Source organism: Cricetulus griseus, chromosome 8, assembly GCF_003668045.3.
Source record: "Cricetulus griseus strain 17A/GY chromosome 8, alternate assembly CriGri-PICRH-1.0, whole genome shotgun sequence".
NCBI lineage: Eukaryota > Metazoa > Chordata > Mammalia > Rodentia > Cricetidae > Cricetulus > Cricetulus griseus.
The window spans coordinates 14,442,266-14,469,641 of NC_048601.1; the positions used below are offsets into that span (position 1 = coordinate 14,442,266).

The 27,376-nt window shown below is 39.2% G+C and overlaps 1 protein-coding gene across 1 annotated transcript in view; it reads left to right on the plus strand.

Annotated features, from left to right (window-relative positions):
* Window positions 1-27,376, plus strand: part of Lrp6 (LDL receptor related protein 6) — a 123,718-nt gene that overhangs the window by 56,083 nt on the left and 40,259 nt on the right. The window contains exons 5-10 of the mRNA XM_027429872.2: window positions 1,334-1,465; window positions 4,173-4,569; window positions 5,541-5,712; window positions 24,927-25,143; window positions 25,594-25,883; window positions 27,073-27,299. Coding sequence (XP_027285673.1) covers window positions 1,334-1,465; window positions 4,173-4,569; window positions 5,541-5,712; window positions 24,927-25,143; window positions 25,594-25,883; window positions 27,073-27,299 — 1,435 coding nt within the window. The remainder of the gene's footprint in view (window positions 1-1,333; window positions 1,466-4,172; window positions 4,570-5,540; window positions 5,713-24,926; window positions 25,144-25,593; window positions 25,884-27,072; window positions 27,300-27,376) is intronic.

Sequence of the window (27,376 nt, forward strand, 5' to 3'; positions counted from 1 at the left end):
ATTTCAAATAGTTTTCCATAGCCAAAAAAGAAGAGTGCTTGGATTTTGAGTTGTTTGGTATTAGTTCTTTCCATTTAGGGGGATATAATCAAATATTTAATGTGTTACATTGGAGTCTGATGACTGTGAGCCCATAAAAGCATTTAAAAATAATTGTGTTAATCTATGTAAAAATAAAATGTTTATTAAGTCCTTTGTGGACTTTGAATTCTCATGGTTAGTCCTCAAAAAGTGTCCAAACCCCATTTTAAATGTCACAGTTGATCCTTTGTTTTACTGGTTTGAGAATTTTAATTATTTTCATATTTATGTCTTATGTATGTTGCTCTCCTTATATTGATTTTTTCAGGAAATTATTTGAATATATCTGTTCCTACAGTGTTCACAAGCTTGGCTGTTTTTTTTTTTTTTTTTTTTCTGTATCTCTTGTTCTTGCTTTCTCATTTTATTTTGCAGTGCTTACCCTAATTCTTGTACATTCTAGACAACTACTCTAACCACTAAGCTACAACTTAGCCTTTTAAAAGAAAAATAATAAAGATGAAAACAGCATTCCATGTATCTATCTCACTGGTCCCACCTCACTGTACCTAACCCTTGAGCTCCAGTTCCCAGTGGGGGATTCTGGTTTTGTGCCATTGTGCCTGTCTGGGTTTCACTTTCCCTCCTTTAGTCTGTTGAATTTACTTTCTCATCTTGTTCATTCCAGAGGGTGGCTTTCCAACATTCTAATTGTATTTTTTGGCTTTCATACCCTCTACCACAGTGTTCCCATTCTTGATGTTCCTACCAGTGTTCAGAAACCGTAGCCTCTATTTAATAGTGTTCTCCTTACTGCTTCCCAGGGCCTGGTCTCTAATTTTTTATGCTGAAGGCTTTTTACCACACCCAATTGTTCAGAATGTCCCCTCTTGTCCTTCAGGATGCCTGTGGGTCCCATGCATTCTATGAAAGTTTTTTTTTTCTTCAGCTTTTTAAACACCAAGATTAATTTTCTCATTGGTTGTATACCTTCTTACAGTTGGCAATGTGGAATATGGTATTTAGCTTCCTTGTTTATTAATTTTAGCCACTGATAAGTTTATAAGCTCCACTAAGGCAAGGACCTTCTGCTTTTTTTCTTAGTTACTCCTCTTTGGTTAAAAAATGCTAAGTTTTCACTAATTAATTCCTTTCCTTACAGATGGTTGACAGTCAAGCACCTGGATGAAATTTGGTAGTCATTTTGGTTTATCACAGTTGCTCATGTTATGGTTGTTAACCTTTGTATATTTGGAGTGAGTGAGGTCATCCCTAATCATTGGCATTAATCAGTGTGATTTATATTTGACAGCTACAAATCCATGTGGAATTGATAATGGTGGTTGTTCCCATTTGTGTTTGATGTCTCCCGTCAAGCCTTTTTATCAGTGTGCTTGTCCAACTGGGGTCAAGCTTCTGGAGAATGGAAAAACCTGCAAAGATGGTAAGATTGTTATCCAAGGGAGGAAAAAAGTGCTGAGAGCAGTTGGATTCTTTATGAACAGCTTTATATTTCTTTTGTAATTCTAGCATTGGCAGTGCTTTGGGAGACTGTTCACTCAGGTGGTTGGTAGCAGGGATGGCTTATGTTTTGGGGTATCCTTTATTTTTATTTTATTTCATTTATTATTTAATACTTAAGAAACATGCTGTTTTTGGAAAAAACAAAACCTAAAATAGGTACTATTTCTCCTCTTGACCAAATTTCATAGCCACTGAAATCACAATCTCATAATAGGCATATAACACCTGTAAATAAAAACTGAAGGAAATTATTTATTAAGTTTTTATTGATGAAGAGTAAAATGGGATAAATTTTTCTATTAAGCTATTGAAAGATATTTTTGACTCCTTTAATGACAAAGAAGTACTTTAAGCAAAAGTTCCACATTGTACTATTGAAGTAACTTTTATTTTGTAACTCAGCTAGTCCAGTTGGCCTCTTCTCATTTGTAGACAGAGGGCATGCTGGAGAAGGGTGCTGGCTTAGGACATTGCAAGGGGCCCATAGTTTGGGAGAACACCAGCTCTTTGTCTTAATGAGGATGTTGTTCTTCATTCTTACCCCTATGGGTCACCATTCTCTGGCAACCTGCAAAACCTGGTAAGAAAATTGTTACTTGTGCAGTGGCTTCTTTATCTACCTCTGAAAGCCAGGCGCCTTTATTCCAGAGCAAGTTAGCGAGCTCCTGGCAAGGAGGTCAGCAAGTCAGGGAGATGGATCGAGTCAACTTAGTGGATGTTTATTATGAGTTGGCGTTGATAAATTATCCTCATAGTCAAAGGTGAAGCTGGCTGACTCTTGTCAGATGGTTTCCATGGTAAACAGTGATTTGGTTTCCATTTAAACAAAGGGGTTTTTGTAACATTGCTTTTCTGTTTAAAATGTTCCTTGACATTGAAAAAGAGGATTTATTTCAGGAATGAAAGTTTATCTTCTCCTTCACAGTGGTACACACGTACATGCCTAACCAGTTTTGAGTTTCAGATTCATATTTGGCACCTAGTAGCCTGAAGGTAACTATGTTGTTTTGATCACCTTGCTCAAATTAATAGTTCTGTGAATTCTTTGCAAAGCTTGAACTGGCTCCTTTTGGCGGTTAGCAGAGGCAGTGAGTTGTGTGGAACCATTTCTGCTTTGCGTGCAGTTACCGTTTGTGCTTCTTTTTCTCCAGTTTAGAGTTCATGTGTAGTCAGCCTTCCAGTCCAACAGCCGGTGTTGAAACTTGTCACTCTTCTTGCTTTTGCAGCTGTGATTCTAAATTCATACTTCAGTTTACATGCCAGTATTTCTTTCCACACATATTTTAGCTGGAATTTTTTCCCCTTGATCATTCAGTTGACAGTTTACATATTGTATTTTTACTTAGCCTCTTAATGATTATTTTGCTGGTGGTTTACTTGAATATTAAAAATAAAAAAGATTGAACTTATAGAAAAGATTGAACTTTTTATTTTTAATTTTGTTTTCATTGGATCTTAATTCATGTTAAAAGTTTCAGAAATTGGATTCATAACTTAGTCATTATTATTAGTAGTAGTAGTAGTAGGTTTTTCGACAGGGTTTCTTCACCACCTGACCCTCAGTCTTTATATTTAATGATAGATTAGTTGATACTTACTGAATACCTTTTATGATTAGTACCTCCTGAATTTTATATTTATTTATCTTTAATTTTTTACATATTTAGCAGAGTGTAGGCTTAGAGTGGCTGTGTTGTGTCTCAGTTTGTATCCCTACCTAACCACGGTTGCACTTCCTCGGTTCCCTCTTTGCAGTGCTGCTGTTTCTTCTGCGCAGCTTCCCTGCCTGTCTGCAAGGCTGTCAGGTGTTGCTCTGTATTCCTTCAAGACAGCTTCACTGAGAGAGAATTCACATACCTTAACAAAAATTCTATTGTTTCAAAAGTCAGTTTTAGTGTGTGTGTGTGTGTGTTTGTGTGTGTGTGTGTGTGTGTGTGTGTGTGTGTGTGTATGAGCACACTTTTGCATTCACATGACTGTTCATGTGTACGGGTGTAAATAGAGGCTAGAGAACAAACTCAAGTGTCACTTTCCAGGTGCCATCCACCTCTTTTTTTCCCCTTGGAGGCAGGTCTGTGGCATGGAATTTTCGAAGTAGGCTAGGCTGGGTGGCCTGTGATACGTGGAGATCTACCTATCTTTACCATTCTGCCTGGATTGCTAGTGTATTGTCACCATGGCTGGCTTTTATTTGTGTGTTGAGAGGGCCAGACTCTGGGTCTTCATGCTTGTAAGGCAAACACTTTACTATTTTCCCAGCCTTTCTTTTAGACCCTTTAAAACAGGCTTCTTGAATAAAGGTTCTGTATTCTACAAATTTCTTCTTAGCTATGGGGACTAAAATGATAACTGATTACTTTTGCATACCTTTTACGTACCTTTGTTATCTGGGGCTTATCTGGTAAATGAAAGCAAGTGTAGATCAAAACTTGCTTTGGAGAGGTAGCCATCATGGAGTTTACACTGACTCTTCCGTTTCACAGTATCACTTTTTAGTGCTACTCCAAAGAGCTTAGATTAAACTCAGCTAATTTTAATTCCTGATGACTTCTGCATACTTTATATAGAATGGCTAAATTTTGCCTGTGTCATTCGAATGATTGCTTGATTTTGCTTTGTTGGTTTAGGTGCCACTGAACTATTGCTTTTAGCCCGAAGGACAGACTTGAGGCGCATTTCTTTGGATACACCAGATTTTACTGACATTGTCCTGCAGTTAGAAGATATCCGGCATGCCATTGCCATAGACTACGATCCTGTAGAAGGCTATATCTACTGGACTGATGATGAAGTGAGGGCCATCCGTCGTTCCTTCATAGATGGCTCTGGCAGTCAGTTTGTGGTCACTGCCCAGATCGCCCATCCTGATGGCATTGCTGTTGATTGGGCTGCAAGAAACCTGTACTGGACAGACACTGGCACTGATCGGATCGAAGTGACAAGGCTTAATGGCACCATGAGGAAGATTCTGATTTCAGAGGACTTAGAGGAGCCCCGGGCTATTGTGTTAGATCCCATGGTGGGGTAAGAGCACTCCTGTTAGTCATCTGTTTTCTGCAAGTACCCAGAGGTAGCAGCTTGGGGCACAAGAGCTACAGGGATTTGTTGTTCTCCAGGAAGCAGTCATGTCAGCTTTAGAATGCAGTGGGTAGAGTGTGGTCTCAGAGATTATCACTTTTTAAAGATTTCCTTGAATATCTTCAGTAATTTTTATTTCTAAGCTGTTAGACTTGTTGATTTGGATGTGAACAGTAGATTTTGCTCAGATTGTATCATGGTCATGAAAAATGTGGAAAGAAATTGTTTTCAGAACTCTTTCCCCTCTCCCCTGGCGGATTTAATTTTATTCTATTCCAGTAGTTCTTGTGAGAATTATATTACTTTATATCCCTTGGTACTTTTGAAAACCTTGGAATAGCTTTGGTCTACATGTTTTTGTGAGCAGATACAGTCCAGGGTAGAAGCAGTTTTGTCTGTCTGTTTTCCTGGGAGGTGTATCCTGAGGACTGATAGAGTAACGGATGTTATGCCTCAGTGTACACAGTGCCTTAGAGCCACTTAGACATCCAGGAGCCTCAGGATTGCTTAGTGCCACAGGGAATATTAGTTATTTGGGAAATTCAGTTTGCCAGCTGACTATTTATACTAGGTAACTTTCTGTACCAGAGCTGAGAAGCCATTAAGCAAGAGTGGTACCTTGCTTAATGAGAAGAAGAAGAAATATATTAGAAGAAATATAAATAATATTGGGGGACATTTTTCATCAATTCAAGAGAGCAATTTTGATTTGAAAGTGTGCTTACATACTGCTGTGATAAATGTTAGAAACTTTGCCAAAGCTTAGGTGGTCCTATGTTAATTTTCCCTCCCTCCCTCCCTCCCTCCCTCCCTCCCCCTCCCTCCCTCCCTCCCTTCCTTTTGATTGATAATAATGTAATATGTGGAATAGGTTTCCTTTTTTCTACTTTCAGCTTGTTTTTTATGTGCTTCTATAGGTACATGTATTGGACTGACTGGGGAGAAATCCCGAAAATTGAGCGAGCTGCTTTGGATGGTTCTGACCGAGTGGTTCTTGTTAACACTTCCCTTGGTTGGCCCAATGGCTTAGCTCTGGACTATGATGAAGGCACAATATACTGGGGAGATGCCAAAACAGACAAAATTGAGGTTTGTTTCTTTAAAAAATATATATATATATATATATATTTGATCGCTTCTCAGCTTTTGGCTAAAGTCAAGTGTAAAAAAAATTTGAAACCAATTTTATAATGGTTTCTGGGTGAGTAGTAGTTTGATTCACCTAGTCTTTCAACAGTTGGCTAGAATTCTAGGATATCATTTCTAGAAACCTTCCTCAGTGTTTACTGTTCTAGGGATAATGGATTGTCTTCCTTATCTTAGGGTTTCTGAGTTGTATTGGTATAGGAAATGTGCATTCCATTGTTTTCTGGTCTTAACAGTTTTGTAGATGATTTGCTTCATTTTGGGTAAAGTTGCTACCTGAATTTCCTAGAGCCAGTTTCTGCAAACCAAAATTATATCAGATCCATACAGGAAAACAATATCTGTCTGTCTGTTTACATAAGATGTATGTATGTATGTATGTATGTACAGATCTACCTATATATGCAGATATAGATTTTGTGTGTGCACGCGTGCGCGTGCGTGCGTGCGTGTGTGTGTGTGTGTGTGTGTGTCTGTACACGCACGTGTGCATGCACGTAACTTTTTGTTTTGGATTTGGTAGTAGAATATATTAAGTACTCAATTTGTTGCATAAAAACAAAACTTTTGCTTGTTTATTGAGATGTGGTTTTACTGTTGCTCAGGCTGCTCTCAGACCCATGAGTCTCTCGTGTTAGCCTCCCAAGCATGTGGCACCATATCACATTACAAACAAATTTTAAATTGATTTGTGGATTATATAGGAGAAACAGTTAGCTAAATCCTGGGAAAAAGATTTACCAAGTGATAGAATTAAGCTTGTGGACAATAGAATTTTGGTGAAAATAATCAGTACTAAATATTTTAATAGAATGTTTTGTAAATGGCACGTCCTTTATGCTGAATGTAGATTAGGCTGTCCTGGGAATACATGGATTTTCATATAAGGAATGGCTTTATAGACAGTCCTTGCATATTATACATATACAATTTGGACTGTGGACAGCTATTTTAGAAAGATAATTCTAAGGAGTTCAAGGGACACTCAGGGAATAATGAGTTAAGACTTTCTTTCCAGAGTGGAAACTTAAAATTGAAAAAAAAAATTAATACTTCACCAGTCTCAAATATTGGAAATTACATTTTCCCCCCTTACAGATGGTTTCCATTAGCAGAAAGTTTTATATGGTCTAACTGTAATGTTTCTCCTTGACTAGAGTTTCAGTGCACCATCCCCCATCCCAGGCAAAATTAGTATTTGCATCTTCAACAGCTGGAGGGGAGTGAGTGCTGACATGACAGAGGGGATAGATTCCTGTTTCGGATGGGTTGCTAGCTTTGTTTGCCTACCTGTATTATCACTCGCTCTACATGGGCATGGAGGAAAACAGCTTAAAAGCTCATGTATCCTAGAAGTATCTAGTCCTGAAATTTTATACAGGGGGAAAATGCTTGATTTAATGTCACCTAGAGGTTTTTTTTTTTTTTTTTTCTAATTTTTATATTTGCTTTTGTCTTTTTTAGTTTGTGATTGGCTTGGAAAGAAAGGTGTTGCTTCTTACTGAGAATATGTTAGTTCTCTTTCCCACTTTCAATCAGAGTCAAAAGTAGTTGAGGGGTCTTCAAATAGAGAAATGAGAATTTATTTATAAAGTGAGTACATAATAATTGATTAAATAGAATTTATTGTGTATATGATGGTGTAGTCTGTCCTTCTGTTCTTTTTCTCTGTGGTACTATTTGTTGCCTTGGGTTCTAGCACACGGATGCCAGTTGTGTGCCTCTCCTCAAGAAGGTTTGTGTATGGGGCGGGGTGTGAGAATCCTCCTCCCTTTGACAGTGATGGATGGACTCTCGGGGAACTACAGCAGGACTTCCTGTTTTACCCCTGGGAATTTTGATTTGTTTTCACAAGTTAAATGTCGATGCTCCTGCCCTTTCTTTTCAGACACATCTAGAACACAACAGTTACTCCCGTTTATCTCCACTACCTTCTTCCTTCCTTTCCTTCTTTTTGTCTTTCTATGATCTTGTTGTCCAAGCTTGGTTGTCCTAGGCTGCAGTGATTCTTGTGCTTTAGCCTCTGAGGGTTGGAACTTAAGTGTCACTATACCTTGCTTATTAATCCTCTTTGACACTAATGTGTAAAGATGCTGACGGATAGCAGACTGAGTTATGAAAGGACGGCACTTCATCTAAATTCATCTTACGTAATTTGAGGAAGAAAAACACCTATTTTCTAACCTGAGGCTAGAGTGATTGTGGAAGCCTGTGCTCCCAGCATGTCCATCTCCATGTGCTTGAGAATAGGCAGATAGAATTAAACTTGCCACTTTGGGAAAGGTATGTAATTTAAAAGTTTAATTGTTAGACTCTCATTATATAGCAGCAGTTTCCAGGTACTTCTCTGACCCTTGTGTGAATGATAAGATCTCTTCCAGTCCTGTCTCCAAGAAAGCTTCCTAGCTCTGTCTCCGAGGAGTAGGAGCTGCTCATTCCTGGGATTGTAAGGGAATATCAGGCTACGGCATCCTTGTTTGCTTCTGAAGACACTTGAGAAGAGATAGTTATCTGGTAAATCATTCTGTGGCACAACAGTTTCTTGTGTTTTGGATGGAGGACAAAGAAGTGCTCCGAATCCCTGGGCCTTTGCTCCCTCAGTGGGTGGGGCTTGGAGCTGCTTCTCCCTCTTCCTGTTGGAGTGGGAGGCGCTGGCTGTGCTGAGCTGACGCAGGGCTCAGGGAAATGAGGGAAAAGGCACAGGGAGCCCTAGCTTTCAGACAGAGTCTTTCTTACAGAGTTGGAGAAAGGTAGACCAGATTTTCTTGACACTTAGGATGGCTCCTTCAGATAGAGGCAGGGCACAGGATGTTGTGAGCGATGTCACTGGAAGATAAGTGGCGCCCTGCTTCTTCCATATAAAGATATGTAGGTGAGGGTAGTCTGCTCCCTTAGCTCACAGCTGCTGTGGCTGCCGTGCTGTGGGTGGTGGTTAAAGGTACAGGCCGGTGCTTGTCCTGCGGTTTCTGCAGTCCATGGGAATGCTCCCGTCATCTGTGAGCAGACCTTCCATAGCGCTTACACTGCTCCTCAGCCTCCCAGGCTCTACTGTAGTATTTTATGCCTTCTTGTATTAGCAGAAAGAAGTTTCAGGTTTTCTGGTAAAGGAATGTCAAAAACCTTTATTTCTGTTTTATATGACCTTAAGTTATTAGAAAACCATTGTAATTTTGACAACATTTACACCCTTTTGGTCACGTGTCATTGCCCCAAACATGGTTTGCATCTAGTACCTGCAGTACTACTTCCTAATAGCAAAGACATGCCATTGATACTTTAAGTTGCTCCTTGCATGGTATAAAATTAAGAAAGTACTGTTAATTTCTTTTTTCTCTTTTTTAGTCTTTGGGAATGAGTTCCTACATTTCCCAGACTGGCCTCATTTAACTTATTAAAAAATAAGTTTTGATTATTCTTTTTCAAAATAATAATATGATAACAAAAATTTCTTGACTTCGTTTTTTACCTGGTTTTTTATTTGTCCCCTCTCCTCTTCTAAGCTCCTACTCAGAGTGTAACAACACTTAGTAGTTATAGCTAAAAAGATTTTGTCTTTTTGAACATGTGTAGATTTGTTTGAAATCTCTCATTGTAAGATCTTTTACTTTGATAATACAGTATCCCTAGGTTGTATAGTCCAGATCTGATCATACATGGCACTGTTTTTGGTGGGAAACATTCAGATTATTAGAGCCCTCTGTACCAAACAGTTTCGAATAAAGAGGTATTATTGTCTCTGTTGTGTGTTGAAAACTTGGCAGTTGGTGAATGTTCTGTTTCATATTCTGAACCTGAAATTGCTAGGCTACATTTTCCTCTGATGACGACTTCCTTTGTTTTATCAATACCCTAATAAGGAAAATTCCTTTCCAAGTATTCGGATTTCTCTTTACAGGAATTTCCTTGTCTTACATTTCTAGCCTGCATGATGTGAAAGTCTGTCGGACCCCCTTAGATCTGTCCATGTTGCTTTTCCTTGCTGTTGGTTTCTATGATAAGAAATTATAATAATCTTTTGTTAAGAAAAAGCTCTTGATTTTATATGCCAAGTGTCAATGAGAGTACTTCTTTTTGAGTCTGTGACAGTTTATAATATTCATTGTTCAAAGTTCCTTAAAGTTGATTGTACTTTCAGTTTGAGAAATCGAGAAGTGTATTTAATTTCTGACTCTTTGCCCATTTGCTCTTCTTCACCACGGTGTGTGTATGTTTGTAAATGTATGTTTTCCTCCACATCTTCCTGACATCTGATCAGAGAAGAAGAATTGATAAAAACTCTGTTGTTAGGTTCTTCAAGCATGGTTTCACTTTCTTCTATCATTTTATGTCCTTCAGGGGTACATAGGAGTGTGTGAACTCCTGTTGAAAGGTTGTTGATGTAACAGTTGTAGAAGCATTATTATGATGATTGATGATGATGATGATGATGATGATGATGATGATGATGTTATAACCTACAGAGGCCAGGGCTGTTGTCTCATCATGCGAAGAGAGCCTCCATGATAGGTGTAATAGCACTCTCCTGAACTGCCTGCCACAGGGAACCCTGTAACCTCACCAGGAGAGACAGTCACCTCAGTTATGGACAGTTTCACCTCTACAGTTTGAGAATAGTCTAATGCATCTTGGTCCTTAGCATTTTAGTGGCCCATTGTTGAACTTGCTCTTGAACCATTTTTAAAATGTGCTGTTTTGATTTTTACATTTTGTGTTTAATATAAAACCATTTAATATGTACACTGATGTTTTTAGTTTCAGTCGTATTCTTTTTAAAGTCCTTTATTCCTTGGCTGTAGGCACAGGAATAGTATAGTACTTGCCTAATATATAACAGGCCTTGATCCGTTGGCCACCCTTACCACCTAAAATTACTTCATTCCTTTAGGCTTTGGACTCCAGGGGAAGAGGGCACTTGTTTTACTATCTTTTTTTTTTTTTTTTTTTTTTTTTTTTTTTTTTTTTTTTTTTTAAATATATGAGTGCTCTGTCTGCATGCCAGAAGAGGGCATCAGATCCCATTATAGATTATTGTGAGCCATCATGTGGTTGTTGGGAATTGAACTCAGGACCTGTAGAACAACAGCCAGTCCTCTTAACCACTGACCTATCTCTCCAGCCCCTATCTTACTTTCTTAACAAGTGGAGTCTGCACCTCCAAATTTATGTGAAGAGTGGTAATCTCATATTATTTTTGAAACATTTTACAATACTGGGCCCTTACCTTTGTTTGTTATTTTTATATTTAATGGAGTGACCTTAGATAACTTACCTAATTTTAATGTTTGCATTTTGGCCATAAGACCACTTGAACCAAATAATAGTTAAGGTTCTTCTTGGCTGTAGCATTTCAGGTGTTTATTGTCTTAACTGTCTCTTCTGTGTAGAAAGGATACTTTACTTTGCCTTGGGAGAGTTACTAAAAGGGTTTTGGGTTTTTATCTGCTGCGTAGTTAACCACTATTAACATAAAGAAGCTGGTTGGAAGCTGTAGCTTTTTAGTATCTCAGTTTCTCTGAAAGGACCTTTCCTGATAATCTGTCCAGGGCTTCTCTTTGGTTAGGTGTGGCCAGGTATCCATTCACTCCAGAAAGCAGTCCAGTGACAGACTGAGGAAGTAATTTCTTTCAAGTCCAGCTTGGTGAGCCTGTGAGCTTAACTTGGGCTACTTACTTACAGAAGTATGGCTGAGGGGTCACCTGTGGAGCATGGGTAGTCATTTATAGGCAACACTACCAAAGAAGAGTCTCCAGGTGGGGCCTCATGTACTCCCATTTCTTTGAGTGCCTTATTAACTCGGGAATCCTTCATTAACTGCCCATTGAGTCCCCCCTTTTGTAATGGCATGTTAATGAGGACAGCCTGTGGGTAATCATAGCTGCTCTGATTTCATGACTGCAGTGGCCATGTCGTGCAAAGAGGACAGTTTCACAGCTCTTGTATACAGTCTCTGACATTACTAAGAAAAGTAGTAGGTTAAATAAATGTTTAAAGCTATTGTTTGATGCTTGTTAAGTACATTAATTCTTTTAAACTACTAGAGTCTATGTAAAAATAGGGTTTTTTTGTTTGTTTTAAGAGTTGGGAACCTACTGTAGTTTTAAAAAGTCATTGATATTTTATTTTTACTGTCATTAGAAAGGGTAGGTGACTAAGCAATGGCAAAAGATCACTGCTTGGAAAGTTCCTTGCCGAAGACTGAGTATTAACAGTGTAGGAGTTTCGACTTCTTTCTTCATCTTGTAGTTAACAACTATTTAAAGATTTCATCTCTGTTCATTTTGAAAGCCCTCTGTGATGAAAAAAAGAAAAAGGATTCTTTAACTTGCTCCTTACCCACTATTCTACTTTAAATGTGGTCTGCAATGCAAAAACTTAGACCTGCAGAGAAGGTGATGATGCAAGCATAAAGGACTGGGGATGTGTGAGGCTCTGGTGCTGGAACCCAGGGATATAACACTGCCACAACAAAATAATCCAAACCTGTGATTTATTTGTTAAACTAATTTTTTAACTAACTCTCATAACTTGGCTTTGATAATCAGTAAAGATCTGTAATACCACTTCTATGTTTTAGCTACTGTGTTAATCTTAGAGTTTTAAAAGTGAATCATTCTATGCTGTCTCAGTTATTTTCTGTTCCTCTAATAAGACACCATGAACAAGGCGGTTCATTAGCGCTGCAGATCTATCAGTGTCTTAAGGAGCAGGCAGTGGGCAGCTGAGCATTCACGTCTCAGTCCACAAACAGGAAGCAGAAAGGTGAGTTTGAAATGGCATGGATCTTAAAAGCTCAAAGTCCACTCAGTGGCATATTTCCTCCAGCAAGGCCACACGTCCCAATCGCCAAACAGCTTCCACCAGGGGACCAAGTGTTCAAATGCCCAAATACTTACGGGGACATCTCATTCAAACCATCATATGGGCCTCAAAAATCTCACCAGCTTACAGGTACTGAGTTGATATATGTACTTCTTGGGTTTTCAGAGTTTTATTGCTTTTGAACAAAAGGAAGCTGTTTTCAGATCTCATAAAATTAGCCATTATTTGTTTCTAAAAAAATGTTCTTACACCAAAGATCTTTGTTCCTTCTGTCCCGAGTCTCCTCTCTCTGAAAAGTCAGGATTAATTGTTTTTTTAACCAGTTCATTGTTTTTATGTGTGTATGTGGGGGTGGGTGGGTTTTTTGTTTGTTTGTTTTTTGTATGCTGTGCTTGGCTGCCTCAATTTTAAATCTATCCACTTTGAATAATTTCAGACTTAAAATAGTTTTCATGTTACATAATCATAATGCAGTTATCAGCACCAGGAGGTTAACACTAGTGTCATTTTTATCATTTCTATATTGAATTCTCCTGTAGGGAAGTACATGCTCCTCTCTCCTACCGTTTAGCCAGCTGTTTACATGTGCACTCATAGACGCTGGGGCAGTCTTGTAAGACTGTCTCATGAATTGTTCCCAGATTCTAGTCAGCTGTTGTTCCCCTTTTGCAGACCTCATTTTTTTAAGTTGAAAAACATGGACAACAGACATTATCTTAACATTTTTAAATGTAAGTACAGCAGATCTTCTTCATGTTTTCTTCATCCACAGCAATGATACCCATTGAAGAGCGGCTTCCCTTTTCCTGTTTCCCATCTTCCAGCATGAAGCAGCCACCATTCTGCTGCTACCAAGATAGTGGAGTATGATGTCATCAGGCACTTGTTCTTGTCATCTGATCACTTCCACCTATCAAAAATTATTATTTAAAGCTAAATAATATTGCATTGCGTGTATATAGGCCACGTTGGTGTAGCATTGCGTGTATATAGGCCACGTTGGTGCAGCCCATCCATCTGCTGATGCACACTAACTTTGCTTCTACCTCTTGGTTCTTGTGGACAGTCTACAACAAATGGAGTGTAAGAGTCCTTTGAGATCTAGTTTTCTTTTCTTGTGGATTGTACCTAGAAGTGGGATTGCTGGATCACATCATTTTTTGTTTCCGAGAAATTATTTTTTTATTGGTTCAAATTAGAAACAAGCCTGCTCCCTCTCCCTCCCCTCCTCCCTCACCAACCCTCCACCTCATCTCCCCTTTGCTCCCCAAGGATCCCCAAAATCTGTCATATCATCCTGGGCAGGGCCTAGACCCTCCTCCATGTGTACAGGCTGAAAGAGCATCCCTCCATGTAGGATTGGCTCCCAAAGTCCTTTCTTATGCCAGAGATAAACACTGATCCACTACCAGAGGCCCCATAGAGTGCTGAGGTCTCCTCACTGACATCCACGTTCAGGGGTCTGGATCAGTTCCATGCTGTCCTCCCAGACATCAGTCGGGTCCATGTGCTTCCCCTTGTTCAGGTCAGCTGTTTCTGTGGGTTTCACCAGCCTTGTCTTGACCCCTTTGCTCATCACTCCTCCCTCTCTGCAACTGGGTTCCAGAGTTCAGTTCAGTGTTTAGCTGTGGGTGTCTGCCTCTGCTTCCGTCAGCCACTGGATGAAGGCTCTAGGATGGCATATAATGTAGCCATCTGTCTCATTATAGGGGAAGGGCATTTAGGGTAGCCTCTCCACTATTGCTTAGATTTTGAGTTGGTGTCATCCTTGTAGATCTCTGGAAAGCTCCCTAGTGCCAGATCTCTCCTTGAACCTATAATGGCTCCCTCTATTATGGTATCTCTCATTCTGCTCTCCTCTATTATTCCCCTGACTCAATCTTCCTGCTCCCCCATTTCTTCTTCTCCCCCTCTCTTTCTCTCAGCTCCCCCTCCCCTACCCCCATGCTCCCAATTAACTCAGGAGTAGGTCACATCATGTTAAGTTTTTGAGGAGCGTCTGTCTTTTTAAAACCACTTCTATAGCAGTGTAGCCTTGCGTCATCTGATACCCCTCAACTCCATCCTAGAATCTGTTATTTTCCAAAGACCTCTGGTTCTTTTTAGAGAGTATTTAAAATCTGTATCTGGGTATAAGCTGTGTTCACTGGACCTGGGGCAGTCAACCTACCTTTTAATATTAAGGTATTATATGTGATACATTTTCTACTCAGATTGCACATAGAATTTACTTTAGCTGTGTTCAAAAAGAACGTTAGCGTTTCTTGATTATTTGTGACTTCAAGACAGTAGAACACTCTGAAGTATTTCATAAGTCATTGAGGATAATTGACTGTGCTGTTAGTATTCATCATAATGATGCCTTTATCTGGAAATCAGTTTGTTGTTGTTTTGAGACAGGGTTTCTCTTCGTAGTCTTGGCTGTCCCAGAACTTTCTCAAACCAGGCTAGCCTTAAACTCAGAGATCCTCCTGCTTCTGCCTCCTTAGTGCTGGGATTAAGAGGTTTATGCCACCCTTCCTGGTTTGGAAATCAGTTATTAATTATCTAGTTTGCCTGAGTAATTCAGGTTTAAACAAATATGGTCACAACAATAACTCATAGCTCTATCTGAGAAAGGAGTGTGGTAACTGGAAATGTCTAATTCTAAGCATGATTATTTTCAGTGGTGATATAAAATTAGGTAGTATAATTAATACACTCTAATTCCCTTTCCTTGATAAAAACATGTACATACTTGAATGTAGGTTGTCTCGGCCTAGGTTTAAGAATTTAGAGGGTGATACTTTAATTCTCTACCCAGAGTTTTAAACAGTTGTATGGTATCCCTTAATTTTGCCTACTGTGTCGAGAGCATTCCTTTGTACTTGTCATTTTGCTATATCTTCTGGTCTGGTCTTGAACTCTTGAACTCTAGTAATCATCCTGCCTCAGCCTCCCGAGTGCAGTATTCCCTCTCCTACCCTCTCTCCCAGCTTATTTTACTTTTGACAATGACATTTTACTACAATTATACTTAGGTATCTTAGAAAGTTATATCAAAGATAAGATACACTTCTCTAAATCTTGATTATACCTTTCTTAATACACAAACTTTTAGTAACCTGCTTTATTTTGGTCATTGACTGGAATATTTAAAACAGAATGATTCATTTAGAGCAGAGGTTCTCAACCTTCTTAATGCTGTGACCCTTGAATACTTTCTCATGTTGTGGTGACCCCAAAATAACATTATTTTGTTGCTACTTAATAACTGTAATTTTGCTACTTGTTATATATCATGATATAAATATCTGATATACGACCTTCAATGGGATTGCAACCCACAGGTTGGGAACTACTGGTTTAGAGCACAGTTTAAGTCTACAATGTGGAACTTTGTAGCATCACCATTCTCTGTTCTGCTGTCATGTGTCCCTTCATCATGTCTAGTCATGTGAAGTTACATAGGAGCAGTTTTGGTAGCTGACTGGAAGCATTCCAAGATTTCATGGATAAGTCTGTCTTGACATTTAATTAGGTGATGAAGCTGCTGAAAAACTGGGTGTGATGTCTATAGGAAGTTTGCCATTACCTAGTCTTTGTGCACATTGTGTTATGCTTAGCCTACATCTATTGCCTATATTCTCAGTGTGGTCATCAGGATTTGGGAATGCCTTAGAATGTGAAACCTCATACCACAGTGTGGTGATAGATGCTAAGCCACTGAAGACTCTAGATTTGGAGTTAGATTTTAGAAATGACAGAAGTATAATTTCAGAAGGTAATTAAACTAGTCTGAGGTAATACTGTAAAACACTCTCAAGAGTTGCCAGATACAATTAATGACAGCTTCGTTTTTAAAGTATAACAGTTATCTTTTGTAATCACCTAAATTTTTTTTATTTGTTCTGGATTCAGATACAAATGAGCTTTTACCAAGATTTGCTTTATTTTAAATGTAAAGGGCTTAAATATAATCTATCCCAAACTGTTAACTGTTGCTTGTTGGCTATTACAACGTGATAGTGATTTTCCTGGAGACCAATCAGCTTGTCCCTCTGCCATGCTGCTTCTGCCCACCACAAGGGCAGCATGGCTGATCCGAAACCACGGTTTCCTAATAGGAATGTCACCCCTGCAGAAGATGGGTTTCAGTGATCCTCGGACCTTACACAGGGAAACATCATTCTGTAGACTGCAGTTCTTACAGTCATGCCTGGCCTAATGTTGATCCTTTAATCTTTTCAGAGGAGCCTTTTAATTGCTCTCTGCATCATAGTAACAACAAAAGTGATAAGCACATTTATTCCTCACAGCAATGACCATTATTATTATTATTATTATTATTCAGAGGCCCTTGGACTGTTGCTTATCTTCTTCCCTTCATTTCTCTCATTATGGAAAATTTCAGGCATCTAGAAAGCAGAGTAGAGATAATCACGAACCACCCAGCTGTCTATACTTGGCTCATCCCAAGTCCTGCACAGCTCAGGGGAAGAGTTCTTTTATTAATGTTACTGTACTGCTAAGACTCTTTTGAGATTAGAAGAAACAGAACAGTTAGGCTTTTCGTTGCTTTTATACACATCAGATAGTGTTTTGAAATGTAAACTTATATAAATGAGGTGTAAGAAGAATGATTTTAAAGTGTATATTTTTGTCATACCCTCAGTCCTAAACTGACAATCAGGCATGGGAGAGGGGCAGAGTTATAAATTTAAAATGGAGAACACTAAATTCATTGTATGCTGTACAGTCACCCCATTGAAATTTGAATCCCACATGGTCCAGCATGTAGCCACTAAACAGATATGTGGCTGTAGCATGTACAATATGGCTTGTCTGTGTAAAATACAGAGTAAGACATCTAGAATGAAAACAAAATATCTTAAAACCTAGTTAACAAGCTCAATATTTATTACATTGAGAGAAGACATTTGGCTATGTCAGATTGAGTCTATAATGTTGTATCTGCTTATTTTTACTTTTAAAAATGTGTTTGCCAGAAAGTTTGGACTTGAAAGATAGGTATGGTGGCCTATATCTTCTTGCCATAGCAGTCTGAGGCAAGAAGAGTCCAAGTTTGAGGCCAGAGCTGGGTGGACTACATAGTGGGAAAGAGGTTGTCTCTGAATACTAAATAAAAAGAGAAGTTGAATTGCCTCTGGCTTGGCTCATGCTTGTGAATTGTATTGTATTTCTCTTGTACAACATTGTTTCAGACCCAATTCTGTTGTAAAAATTACAACAGATGAGAGCAGAGAGACTAAGGAATTAAGAGAGAAAATATGAACACAATTATGTTAAAATATTTAGCACATCTTAATTACATTGACTAACTTGAAGTAAACATGACTTATTATGTCTTGTGTGGTTCATTCCTTCCCCCTACCCTCCCAAAATCCTTTTAGCCTTTCTTAAAATAAGAAAAGAACATCTTTTTCTTATTCTTTAGCAATTTCATACATATATACCCTGTATCTTGAACATATCCGCGCCCAGCTTTCCCTCCCCATCCCCCTCACATACCTCACATGTCCCCCTCCCACTCTCTCTCTTTAAAATCCCGCTGAGTCTCTTAGTGCTGCCTGCTGGAGTGCTGACTGACCTTGTTGGCTTGATCTTGTGTAGATGAACATAGCTCTTAGTGTCCTAGAGTAGGAGACTGGCTGGGAGTTGGAAGGAGTGCTCCTGAGAACAAAGCCGTCAAAGCTAGCTGCAGCTTTCCAAGAACTTGAATTTCTGACTGTTTAGCCTTCTGAAGATCTTCTTAAGACTTTACTTAGTCTTAGTTTTACTAGATGTTGCTTTTAGAAAAATACAACAAGGCCAGGTGTTGGTGGCCACACCTTTAATCTCAGCGTTTGTGAGGCAGAGGCAGGCGGATCTCTGGGAGTTCGAGGCCAGCCTGGTCTACATTCGAGTGCCAGGATAGGCTCCAAAGCAATACAGAGAAACCCTGTCTTGAAAAACCAAAGCCAACCAAACAAACAGACAAACCCACGCCCTTTAAAAACATGTGATTTGTTAGCATTTCTTACTCCTGAGATCCTTGCCGGCACTTAGAGCACAGCTGATGTAGATCTGATCTGTTTTATCGAGGATCCCTGCACCTGCATTTCTGAGACTCATAGAGCATCCAAGGCTTAGCATGGTGTCTTTGGTTGCTGGTCTTTGCCTCGATTTGTGTGTGTGTGTGGGGGGGGGTGGAGGGGTGATAGTTTTGTTACTGTTGCTGTTATTTTGGTTTCTTATTGTTTTGGGGAGAAAAAAGTATGATCTGGCAATGAAGTAGAGATGTGTAAAGTACTAATTGTTAAGGTTTTTAATATCAATAAAAGGTGAAATAATTTATAGCTGGCAGCTGGTCCCAAGGCATTTTGATAGGAGATTAAAAAAAAAAAAAAACTTTTATTACCAGTGTCACAGGACCACATTTTGGTAGCCATAATTCTGTATCTTAAATTAGGTAACTTTAGCATACACTGGACAGTGACCATTGAAGGGCTCTTGAAATATGGCTTTGTTATACCATTCTCCTTAAAGGACTTTCCAAGCATTGTTTTCTGTAGTTGCTTTTATCCTGGTATTTAATACATCCGCAGTGAAGCCTGATGCGGTCTCTGGTGTTCTCTGTGAGTTCTTTCTGCTACAGTCAAAGCCCTTTGGAATCTGTCAAATGATACGCTAAGTGCTTTTCTTGACCATGTGACTATAACATATGTTAATTCTTTTCTTCTAGAAATACCTTATCTCTTTGTCAAAATTCTAGTTCTTCAAGATGAGTTCCAACTACTGCTTGCTGAAGGCTTTCCTGTTCTTGGTAGTCAACAGAGAGGGATATACTTACGGTTTGACTGTAAATACAGCTCACCTCCTTGACTAGGTTTCTGTTACCTTAGGTGTGAGAAGCCTTGTCTCAGTTACCCTAGCATTCATCAAGCCTTTGCTGGTGACTTTGCTGAATTAGCTGCATTTTTAATACTTGATTTAGGGAGAGATGGGTGGAAAAGTCACCTAGTTGGCCAAGTGTTCCTGTTGTGTGTGTACTGACCTAGTTGTCCCAAGAAGCAGAAGTAAATGGGACTGAAGTTAGGAAGTAGGGATAAAGCTGCAGCCTCCTCACAGTTATTCGCTGGCTCTCGGTATGTCATAGACCTGTATTAGTGTTACCCTTTGACAGTGTGGTGAGTTTTTATACTTATGCACTTATTTTTATTTTTTAATGCTACAGTGTTACAGTGTTTAATGCTATAATGTTACCTATTATACTTAGGTATTAAAGCATTTCAGTAAAATAAACTTCCACCAGGAGGAACTAACATTTACCAAGCACCTACTATCCATTTGGCATTGTTACATAAGTAACGTTATTTTAATTAGTTTTTTGAATAATCATGTTAGTAATGGTTCACTTGTTATCCAGTGCATGGTAGAGAATCTGAACCCAGTTTAACTGTTTCTGTCACTATTATTTGCTATCACTTGAGATTTAAATAAAAAGAGAGCAGAGGACATGAAAAGTTATTAAACAGACGACACAGAATTATGTGAGCTAAAAAATTTGTCATTTTGAATTGTGGCTTTAATTTTTTTATTTGTGATTTTTTAGTTTTATTCTTAGCCTGTTAATCCAGATTCATCCTATATGAATCCAATTCAGCCTATATCATCTAATTTAAAAATATTTTTATATGGATGAGCATTTTGCCTGCATGTAGGTATGTACATCACATGCATGCCTGGTGCTTACAGAGGCCGTAAGAGGGCATCAGACTCCCTGGAGTGGGAGTTACAGAAGGTTGTGAGCTGCCTTATTGGTCCTGAGAATAGAACCTGGATCCAATGGAAGAACAGCCAGTGTTCTCAAACACCGAGCCCTTCTCTAGCCCCCAATCATTCATTTTTTAAAATTAAAAATTGTATTTTTATTTTGTGTGTAGGGTTGCTGGTGTATGTAGCTACATGTGGAGGCCAGAAGTCAATCTCAGATGTCATTCTCAGGTGTTGTCCAACCTGAGGCAGGGACCCTTGGGAGCTCATTGAGTAGACTAGGCTACCGGGCAAGAACACCCCAAGAATCTTCCTGTGCTCACCTTCCCAGTGTTTGGGTTGTGAGCAAGTGCCCCCATACCAAGCTTTCATGCGGTTTCTGGGGAGCAAACAGGTCCTTGTGCTTATGCAGGAAGCACTTTACTAAGCCATCACCACAGCAGCCCTCAGCCATCTTGCATTGAAGCCGTCCATTCATTCAGATGACAAGCAGAAACGATACAGGGTGATAGAGCTCAAAGCAAAGAATTGGTAGATCCTGTAATATTTCTGAAGTAGAAATAAAATATTCCTTTACAGCATTTATTAGTCATCTCATTTGTACTTCTAGACCAGCAAGTTCATTTTAGTAGGATGGATAACTTTGAATGCAATAACAAATTGGTGTAATTTATTGAATGTAGTATAATGTAAGATAATTGTTTAAGATAGCAGTAAAACTAGGTATAAAGTTAAATCAGACTTGTTTTAGTGTACCATAAGCTTATAAGAAAGTTTGTTAATAAAGAATATTTAGTACTCTATGTAGGGTGCTCTCTGATGGGCTGATGGACATCTCTCACTAGAGAGCACAGTTTACTTTTTTCATTTATGACTTTTAGATGAGATAGTAGTGCATTTTCCTGAAGAGGCAGGTAGAAATACTGCATTGAAACTAACCAGAAAGCCAGGTGTGCCAACATATTTCTGTAAGTCTAGCATTTTGGAGACTGAGGCAGGATTCTGGTGAGTTCCAAACCCTTTGCTGTATAACAGGAGCTCCTGACCAAATAAATGTACAAAGACCCTGACCTTAGACTAGAATTTACAGATTCCCTCCCTCCCTCCCTTCCTCTTTCCCTCCCTCCGTCCCTCCGTGTGTGTGTGTGTGTGTGTGTGTGTGTGTGTGTGTGTGTATGTGTGTGTGTCCATCTGCCTGTCTCTGCCTCCCCATCACTGGGATTATTAAGCTATGCCTGGTTTATTGTGTGGGTGCTGGGGATGCCACCTCAGATCTTTGGGCTTTTGTAACAGGCAATTTATTGACTGAGCTGCCGCTCCAGTCCTAGAACATAAGGTTTGAAAGTTTCCTACATAAAGTTGACAGAAGAAATCGGGTTGATTCAGGATCTTTGAAAAATATGAAGCCAGGATTTGGGGTGGGGGAAGGAACCAGTGAAATAAACGGAAATGAAAAGAGAGATATTTTGCTGAATAAGCTTGGTGAAGTTTCAGTGGGTTTGTAAGGACACTGAGAATGAAAAAGACATGGGAGAGCATAGGGACTGAGGAAAGAAGAGGGCAGTCGGAGGCCGTCTTTAGTAGTTCAGTTTGGAATGCATTTCAGCAAGTTAAAGGAATTGATGATAGGAGGAGGCTGTTGTCACAGATCATATGCAAATAATACGGCAATGAAATGAGAACGAGTGATTCACAGTGGATCTATAGAAGCAGTCCATTTGCATACACGCTTCCTGAGATGCTATGTTAAAACACAAGGGGAACTCCTGAGCAGTATTGGGAGGAAATCCTAGAAATGTGTGATGGAGCATGGGGTGTTTCCAACTCCATTCTGGGGTGGAGTAAAAGTCAAATAATCTTAATTAAGATGGGGATGTAATGGGCTGGGTAGGTGGCTAGCTATTCAGTACATTTGGTCTTCTAAAGGACCCAAGTTCAGTTCCAGCACCCACACCCGCAACCTCACAATGGTCTGTATCTCCACCTTCAGGGGACCTGACACCTTACCCCTTCCCCCAGAGCCTGCATTAATGTGTATACACCCACATGCAGACACAAACACCTACACATAATTAAAAATAATAAAAACAAATCTTAAAACTTCCCCTGCCTAAGACACCTTCTCAATGTGGATATCTAGTAAAGGAAAGATTCTTCATGACAAAATTGAGAGTAGCAAGAGAATAGAGCCAAGAGTTCTCTGACTTTAGAAAGGGATGGAAAATGTGTTCATTCACTTGGCCCATTGTGTTTTGCCATGGATTTAAATATTGGGAGAAGAGCATTTGTGGTTCAAGTAATAACACTGTAGGATTGAGAGTGAGGGCGTTGTATAAACAAGTTCTCCTGTCTGCTGTTAGGAAGTTGGCTTGAGAGCTTTGCACAGGTAATTTCTAGCAATCCTCACAATCCCATTTTATGATAATGTTCGCTGATATTTTAAAAGTGTATTCAAGCTGGGAGTGGTGTCATGACCCTGTTATCCCAGCACTAGGGTAGCTTGAAGCAGAAGATCTTAAGTTAGTGACCATTTTGGTCCATATCTCAGAAAAGAAACACTAAATAAATAAAATGTGAATTCTAACCCTTTGTGTATTACAAACTACTTCTAAGAGCCTGGGTAAACTGTAAGAGCTGGAGAGTGGAGAGGAAGGTTTTTATAGACATGATGATAGCAGCCACAGTAAGTATTTATTTTTTCCTTTAATCACTGTTAGATTCTTCTTACATATGACTTCTTTATGCCTTTGTGCCCTCTAGTCCTCTCAAGTAGGCAGTCATTTTTTTTTTTTTTCTTTTTTAATGAGGAGAATCCAAGAGTTTAAAAATAAACACTTTAGGGCTGGAGAAATGAATGGCTCAGCCATTAAAGGCCAGGCTCACAACTAAAAACAAACACTTTAAGCATTCATGTTAAAAGAGTACAAATTGTTTGTAAAAGCCAGGCATGCAGCAGGGAAGTTTCTCTGGCTTTGCTTTATTTGTGATGAGAGTATTCATTTCATCGTGCCCCTGGTTTAAAAGCTGCTTTGCCATTTACTGAGCTATTTGCTAGGTGCTTGCATCATGACTAGAAGGGATTTGAGACTGTGCTAGAGCACACATCCCTGTCACTGGTCACTGTTTACCCCCACAGGCTTCATAGAAAGGTGGCTCAGCTGTTAGAGAGCACATGTTTGCTTCCCTCATGCTGGGCAGGTCACAGCTACCAGTGACTCCAGACCTAGAGTCCTACACCCCCTTCTGGTTTCCATGGGCACCTGCATGCATGCACTCATACATAGACCCAGACCTATTTAAAAAATGAAAATAATTTTAAAATATTAGTTACATATAAATGTGATCTAAGAATGATCTATTGAAAGAAAATGTGAATAATCCCAAAAGTTTAATCTATTTTTAAAAAATTAGATGTAACTTCAATGTTTCATGAAGGTCACGGAGTGGTGTTTAGGATTTGATCTTCAGAAAGTGTTGTTTACTGTTGCTTACAATTGTCTAATAGTCCCATTATATCTGATAGAGATAGCACTAATATAATCTCTTCCATTAGATATACATCAAATGTTATTGAGACTTGCAAGTGACAGTACAAGGATAGAACAGTTTTGTTTGATCATATTCCAGGTGCTAGATTTCTTTGGAAGTTGAGCAGATGTCTGTGAACTTTAGAGAAGATAGAAAAGATAGCATCTGGTTGCCCATGAAGGCAATTACAGTGCTGACTTTCTTGAAATACCCGGCTGGTCTATACCAGCCTTTGAGTTGTTATGTAGTCTGAGATGACCTTGAACTTCTGATTGTCTTGTCTCTACCATGTCCCTCCTTTTTTTTTTTTTTTTTTTAAATAGTACTAGGGATTGAATTCAGGGATTTCTGTGTGCTTACACTAACTGACCTATATAATCTTAAGCTAAGCATCAGGAAGCTTTCACCACTTCTCCAAACAAGATTAGCACAGGTTGCTACAAATACACAGCTGGATTTACTAATATTGCTCTTGGGTAATTGGGAAGGATAGGTATAGCATTGATTATTGGAATATATTTGCACAGAGGGCATTGCAGGCTCCAGGTACTGTACTTTTATAAGTAGGACCTGAATGATTTACTCAAACATCTTACCCTTTTATCTATTAATTTTTTGATGGTTGTTATTTAAACAACTACATTAGAAGCATTAACTCTTTACAAGTGATGTGACGTTAATGAATCTTAGTTTCCTTAGAAAAAACCCAGACTCTAAAGGATGAAGTAAAATATTGTAAAACAAGATAGTGTGTTATATACTTTATAACCTGAGAAAAACATGCAAAATTAAATTAATGATAATTCATGTTTAATTTTGACAGTCATTCAATGCAAGAGTTTCATACTAAATCTAAGCTTACCAGAAAAATTTAAGGGGAAAATGATAAGAAATTAGAAAAAGGCAAACATGAACTTAGGATGAATGTTTAAAATTATTCTCATTGAATCATTTTGTGTTTTGTGGTGCATTGTCTTAGCAGGAGTTTTCATTTTACACACGTTCAAAGGATAAGTATTGACCTAACCCTCCTCTTCTTCAACCTTAAACTGAAGGTTATGAATACCGATGGCACTGGGAGACGGGTGCTGGTGGAAGACAAAATTCCTCACATATTTGGGTTCACCCTGTTGGGCGACTATGTTTACTGGACTGACTGGCAGAGGCGGAGCATCGAGAGAGTGCACAAACGAAGTGCGGACAGGGAGGTCATCATAGACCAGCTGCCCGACCTCATGGGACTGAAGGCCACAAGTGTCCACAGAGTCATTGGTGCGTCATTCCAGAGTCTCTCAGAAATGGAAGCTAGATCTAGAAAAGATGAAGAGAGGCAGGCAGCAGTTTGTAAAGTATAGAGTTGAATTGTTGACATTTGAAGCGATTTAAAATCATCTTTACTTGTATCTGCCAGTATTCTGACTTTACAGTGTGCTGTTCTGTGCAGACCCATAGGCAGCCAGCCACCTTCATCAAAAGAACTCAGCCCTGCTGTATAAGTAATGCACCTTATTTTAAAACTCACTGTGGTAAAAAGCATTTCTCCATACTTTCACTCACGGATAGCCCTGATACTGCTTGTTTGTAAACATGGAGTTGAAACTAGGTTGGGACCAATGCAATCATATCTTTGAACCAAGTATGTCCTACTTTAGAAGTGGATATGTGTTGATTGTGTGATTGTGTGTGCTTTTCTATGCCTTTTGTAACGTGTTTTTCTTTTAGGTTCCAACCCCTGTGCTGAGGAAAATGGAGGATGTAGCCATCTTTGCCTCTACAGGCCTCAGGGTCTTCGATGCGCCTGTCCCATTGGTTTTGAGCTCATCAGTGACATGAAGACCTGCATAGTTCCTGAGGCTTTCCTTCTGTTTTCACGGCGAGCAGATATCAGGCGCATATCTTTGGAAACAAACAATAATAATGTGGCCATTCCTCTCACTGGTGTCAAAGAAGCTTCTGCTTTGGATTTTGATGTCACTGACAACAGAATTTACTGGACTGATATATCACTGAAGGTTAGCAAAGAAGTTTGGAGTGCAAATGCCAGGGTAGAAAGTGAGAGCTTGAATTACAATGTCGTTCAATTACCGTGACATACAAATACAGCAACTTATGCCAGCTGACTGTGGTAGAAAGTGCTGATTGTGCATTATAGCATCCTTCCGTTTTATTGTTCCTAGAATTAATGCTGAGAAGCTTATTGAGCTAGTGAGGAAACTCCTTGCTGTAAAATCTGGAGGGTAGTCTTCCTTTCTTCTAGATTGTGGCTTTATTTCAAATAACTTTTGTACACTTCTAACTTGCAAAGAACACGAGGTGTTGGAACCAGACAGTTGGATTCTAGTGTTTTTTAAGGAAATCTATTAATTGAGTGGGAAAAAAAGTAAATAAACCTCGGCTTTAGCTGAGTGAATCATCTTGCTGGACTCTTGTATTAAATGAGAATATCTGCAGATAGACACCACTTATACACCACTTGGCCTAGAACTTGTCAGTAGCTAACATTTTGTTATTAGCCTTTAAAATTGATGGGGTTCAAAACCTTAATGATGATACAGAAATTGGTTCTGTTTGTTTTATGAGCTTAGAGGTGGCTGAGTTCTGAATTGATGCTGATCTAGCATACATGCAGGTGTCTTCAGAAAACTGACTTCCAGTAAGCTCATAGCATTCTGGTCCTTTCTTGTTCATTTGATTGCCTAGAAATTTCCAAAGAAAACCCATTCTGGGGAGATGGTTCCATGGGTTAGAATGTGTGCTCTGTATGCATGATGACCTGAGTTCAAATCCCTAGCACCCATATAAAATGTTGTATATGTCTTCTTATGTCTGAATCCCCAGTGTTGAGGAGTAGAAACAGGCAGAGCCCAAGAGCTTGCTGGTTTGCTAGTTTAGCTCAAACAGTGGGCTGGCTTCTGGTTCAATGAGAGATCCTGCTTTAAAGGTATATGGTGAAGAGTGGTAAAAGAAGACACACAGTGTTCTTCTCTGGCCTATGCGTGTGCATACCCAACACACACACCACACTAGATAAACAAACACAACCAGCCATCTCATTCCATTGCCTTAATAAAAATTTTTTGATTCTTCACCAATTTAGAAATTTCCCCCTAAATATACAGTTGCATATACTAAAAGTTGTCACTTCTGGACAATGCTCTAACCTTAAGCCACATGTCTTAGTTGCACATTTTATTTTTGCAGACTATTAGCAGAGCCTTTATGAACGGCAGTGCACTGGAACATGTGGTAGAGTTTGGCTTAGATTACCCAGAAGGCATGGCAGTAGACTGGCTTGGGAAGAACTTGTACTGGGCAGACACAGGCACGAATCGCATCGAGGTGTCAAAGTTGGATGGACAACACCGACAGGTTTTGGTATGGAAAGACCTTGACAGTCCCCGAGCTCTGGCATTGGATCCTGCTGAAGGGTAAATAGCTTTATGTGTATATTCTTCATAGTTTAGTCACACACTGGTTTTGGATTATATCCTTGCTGTCTTAATGT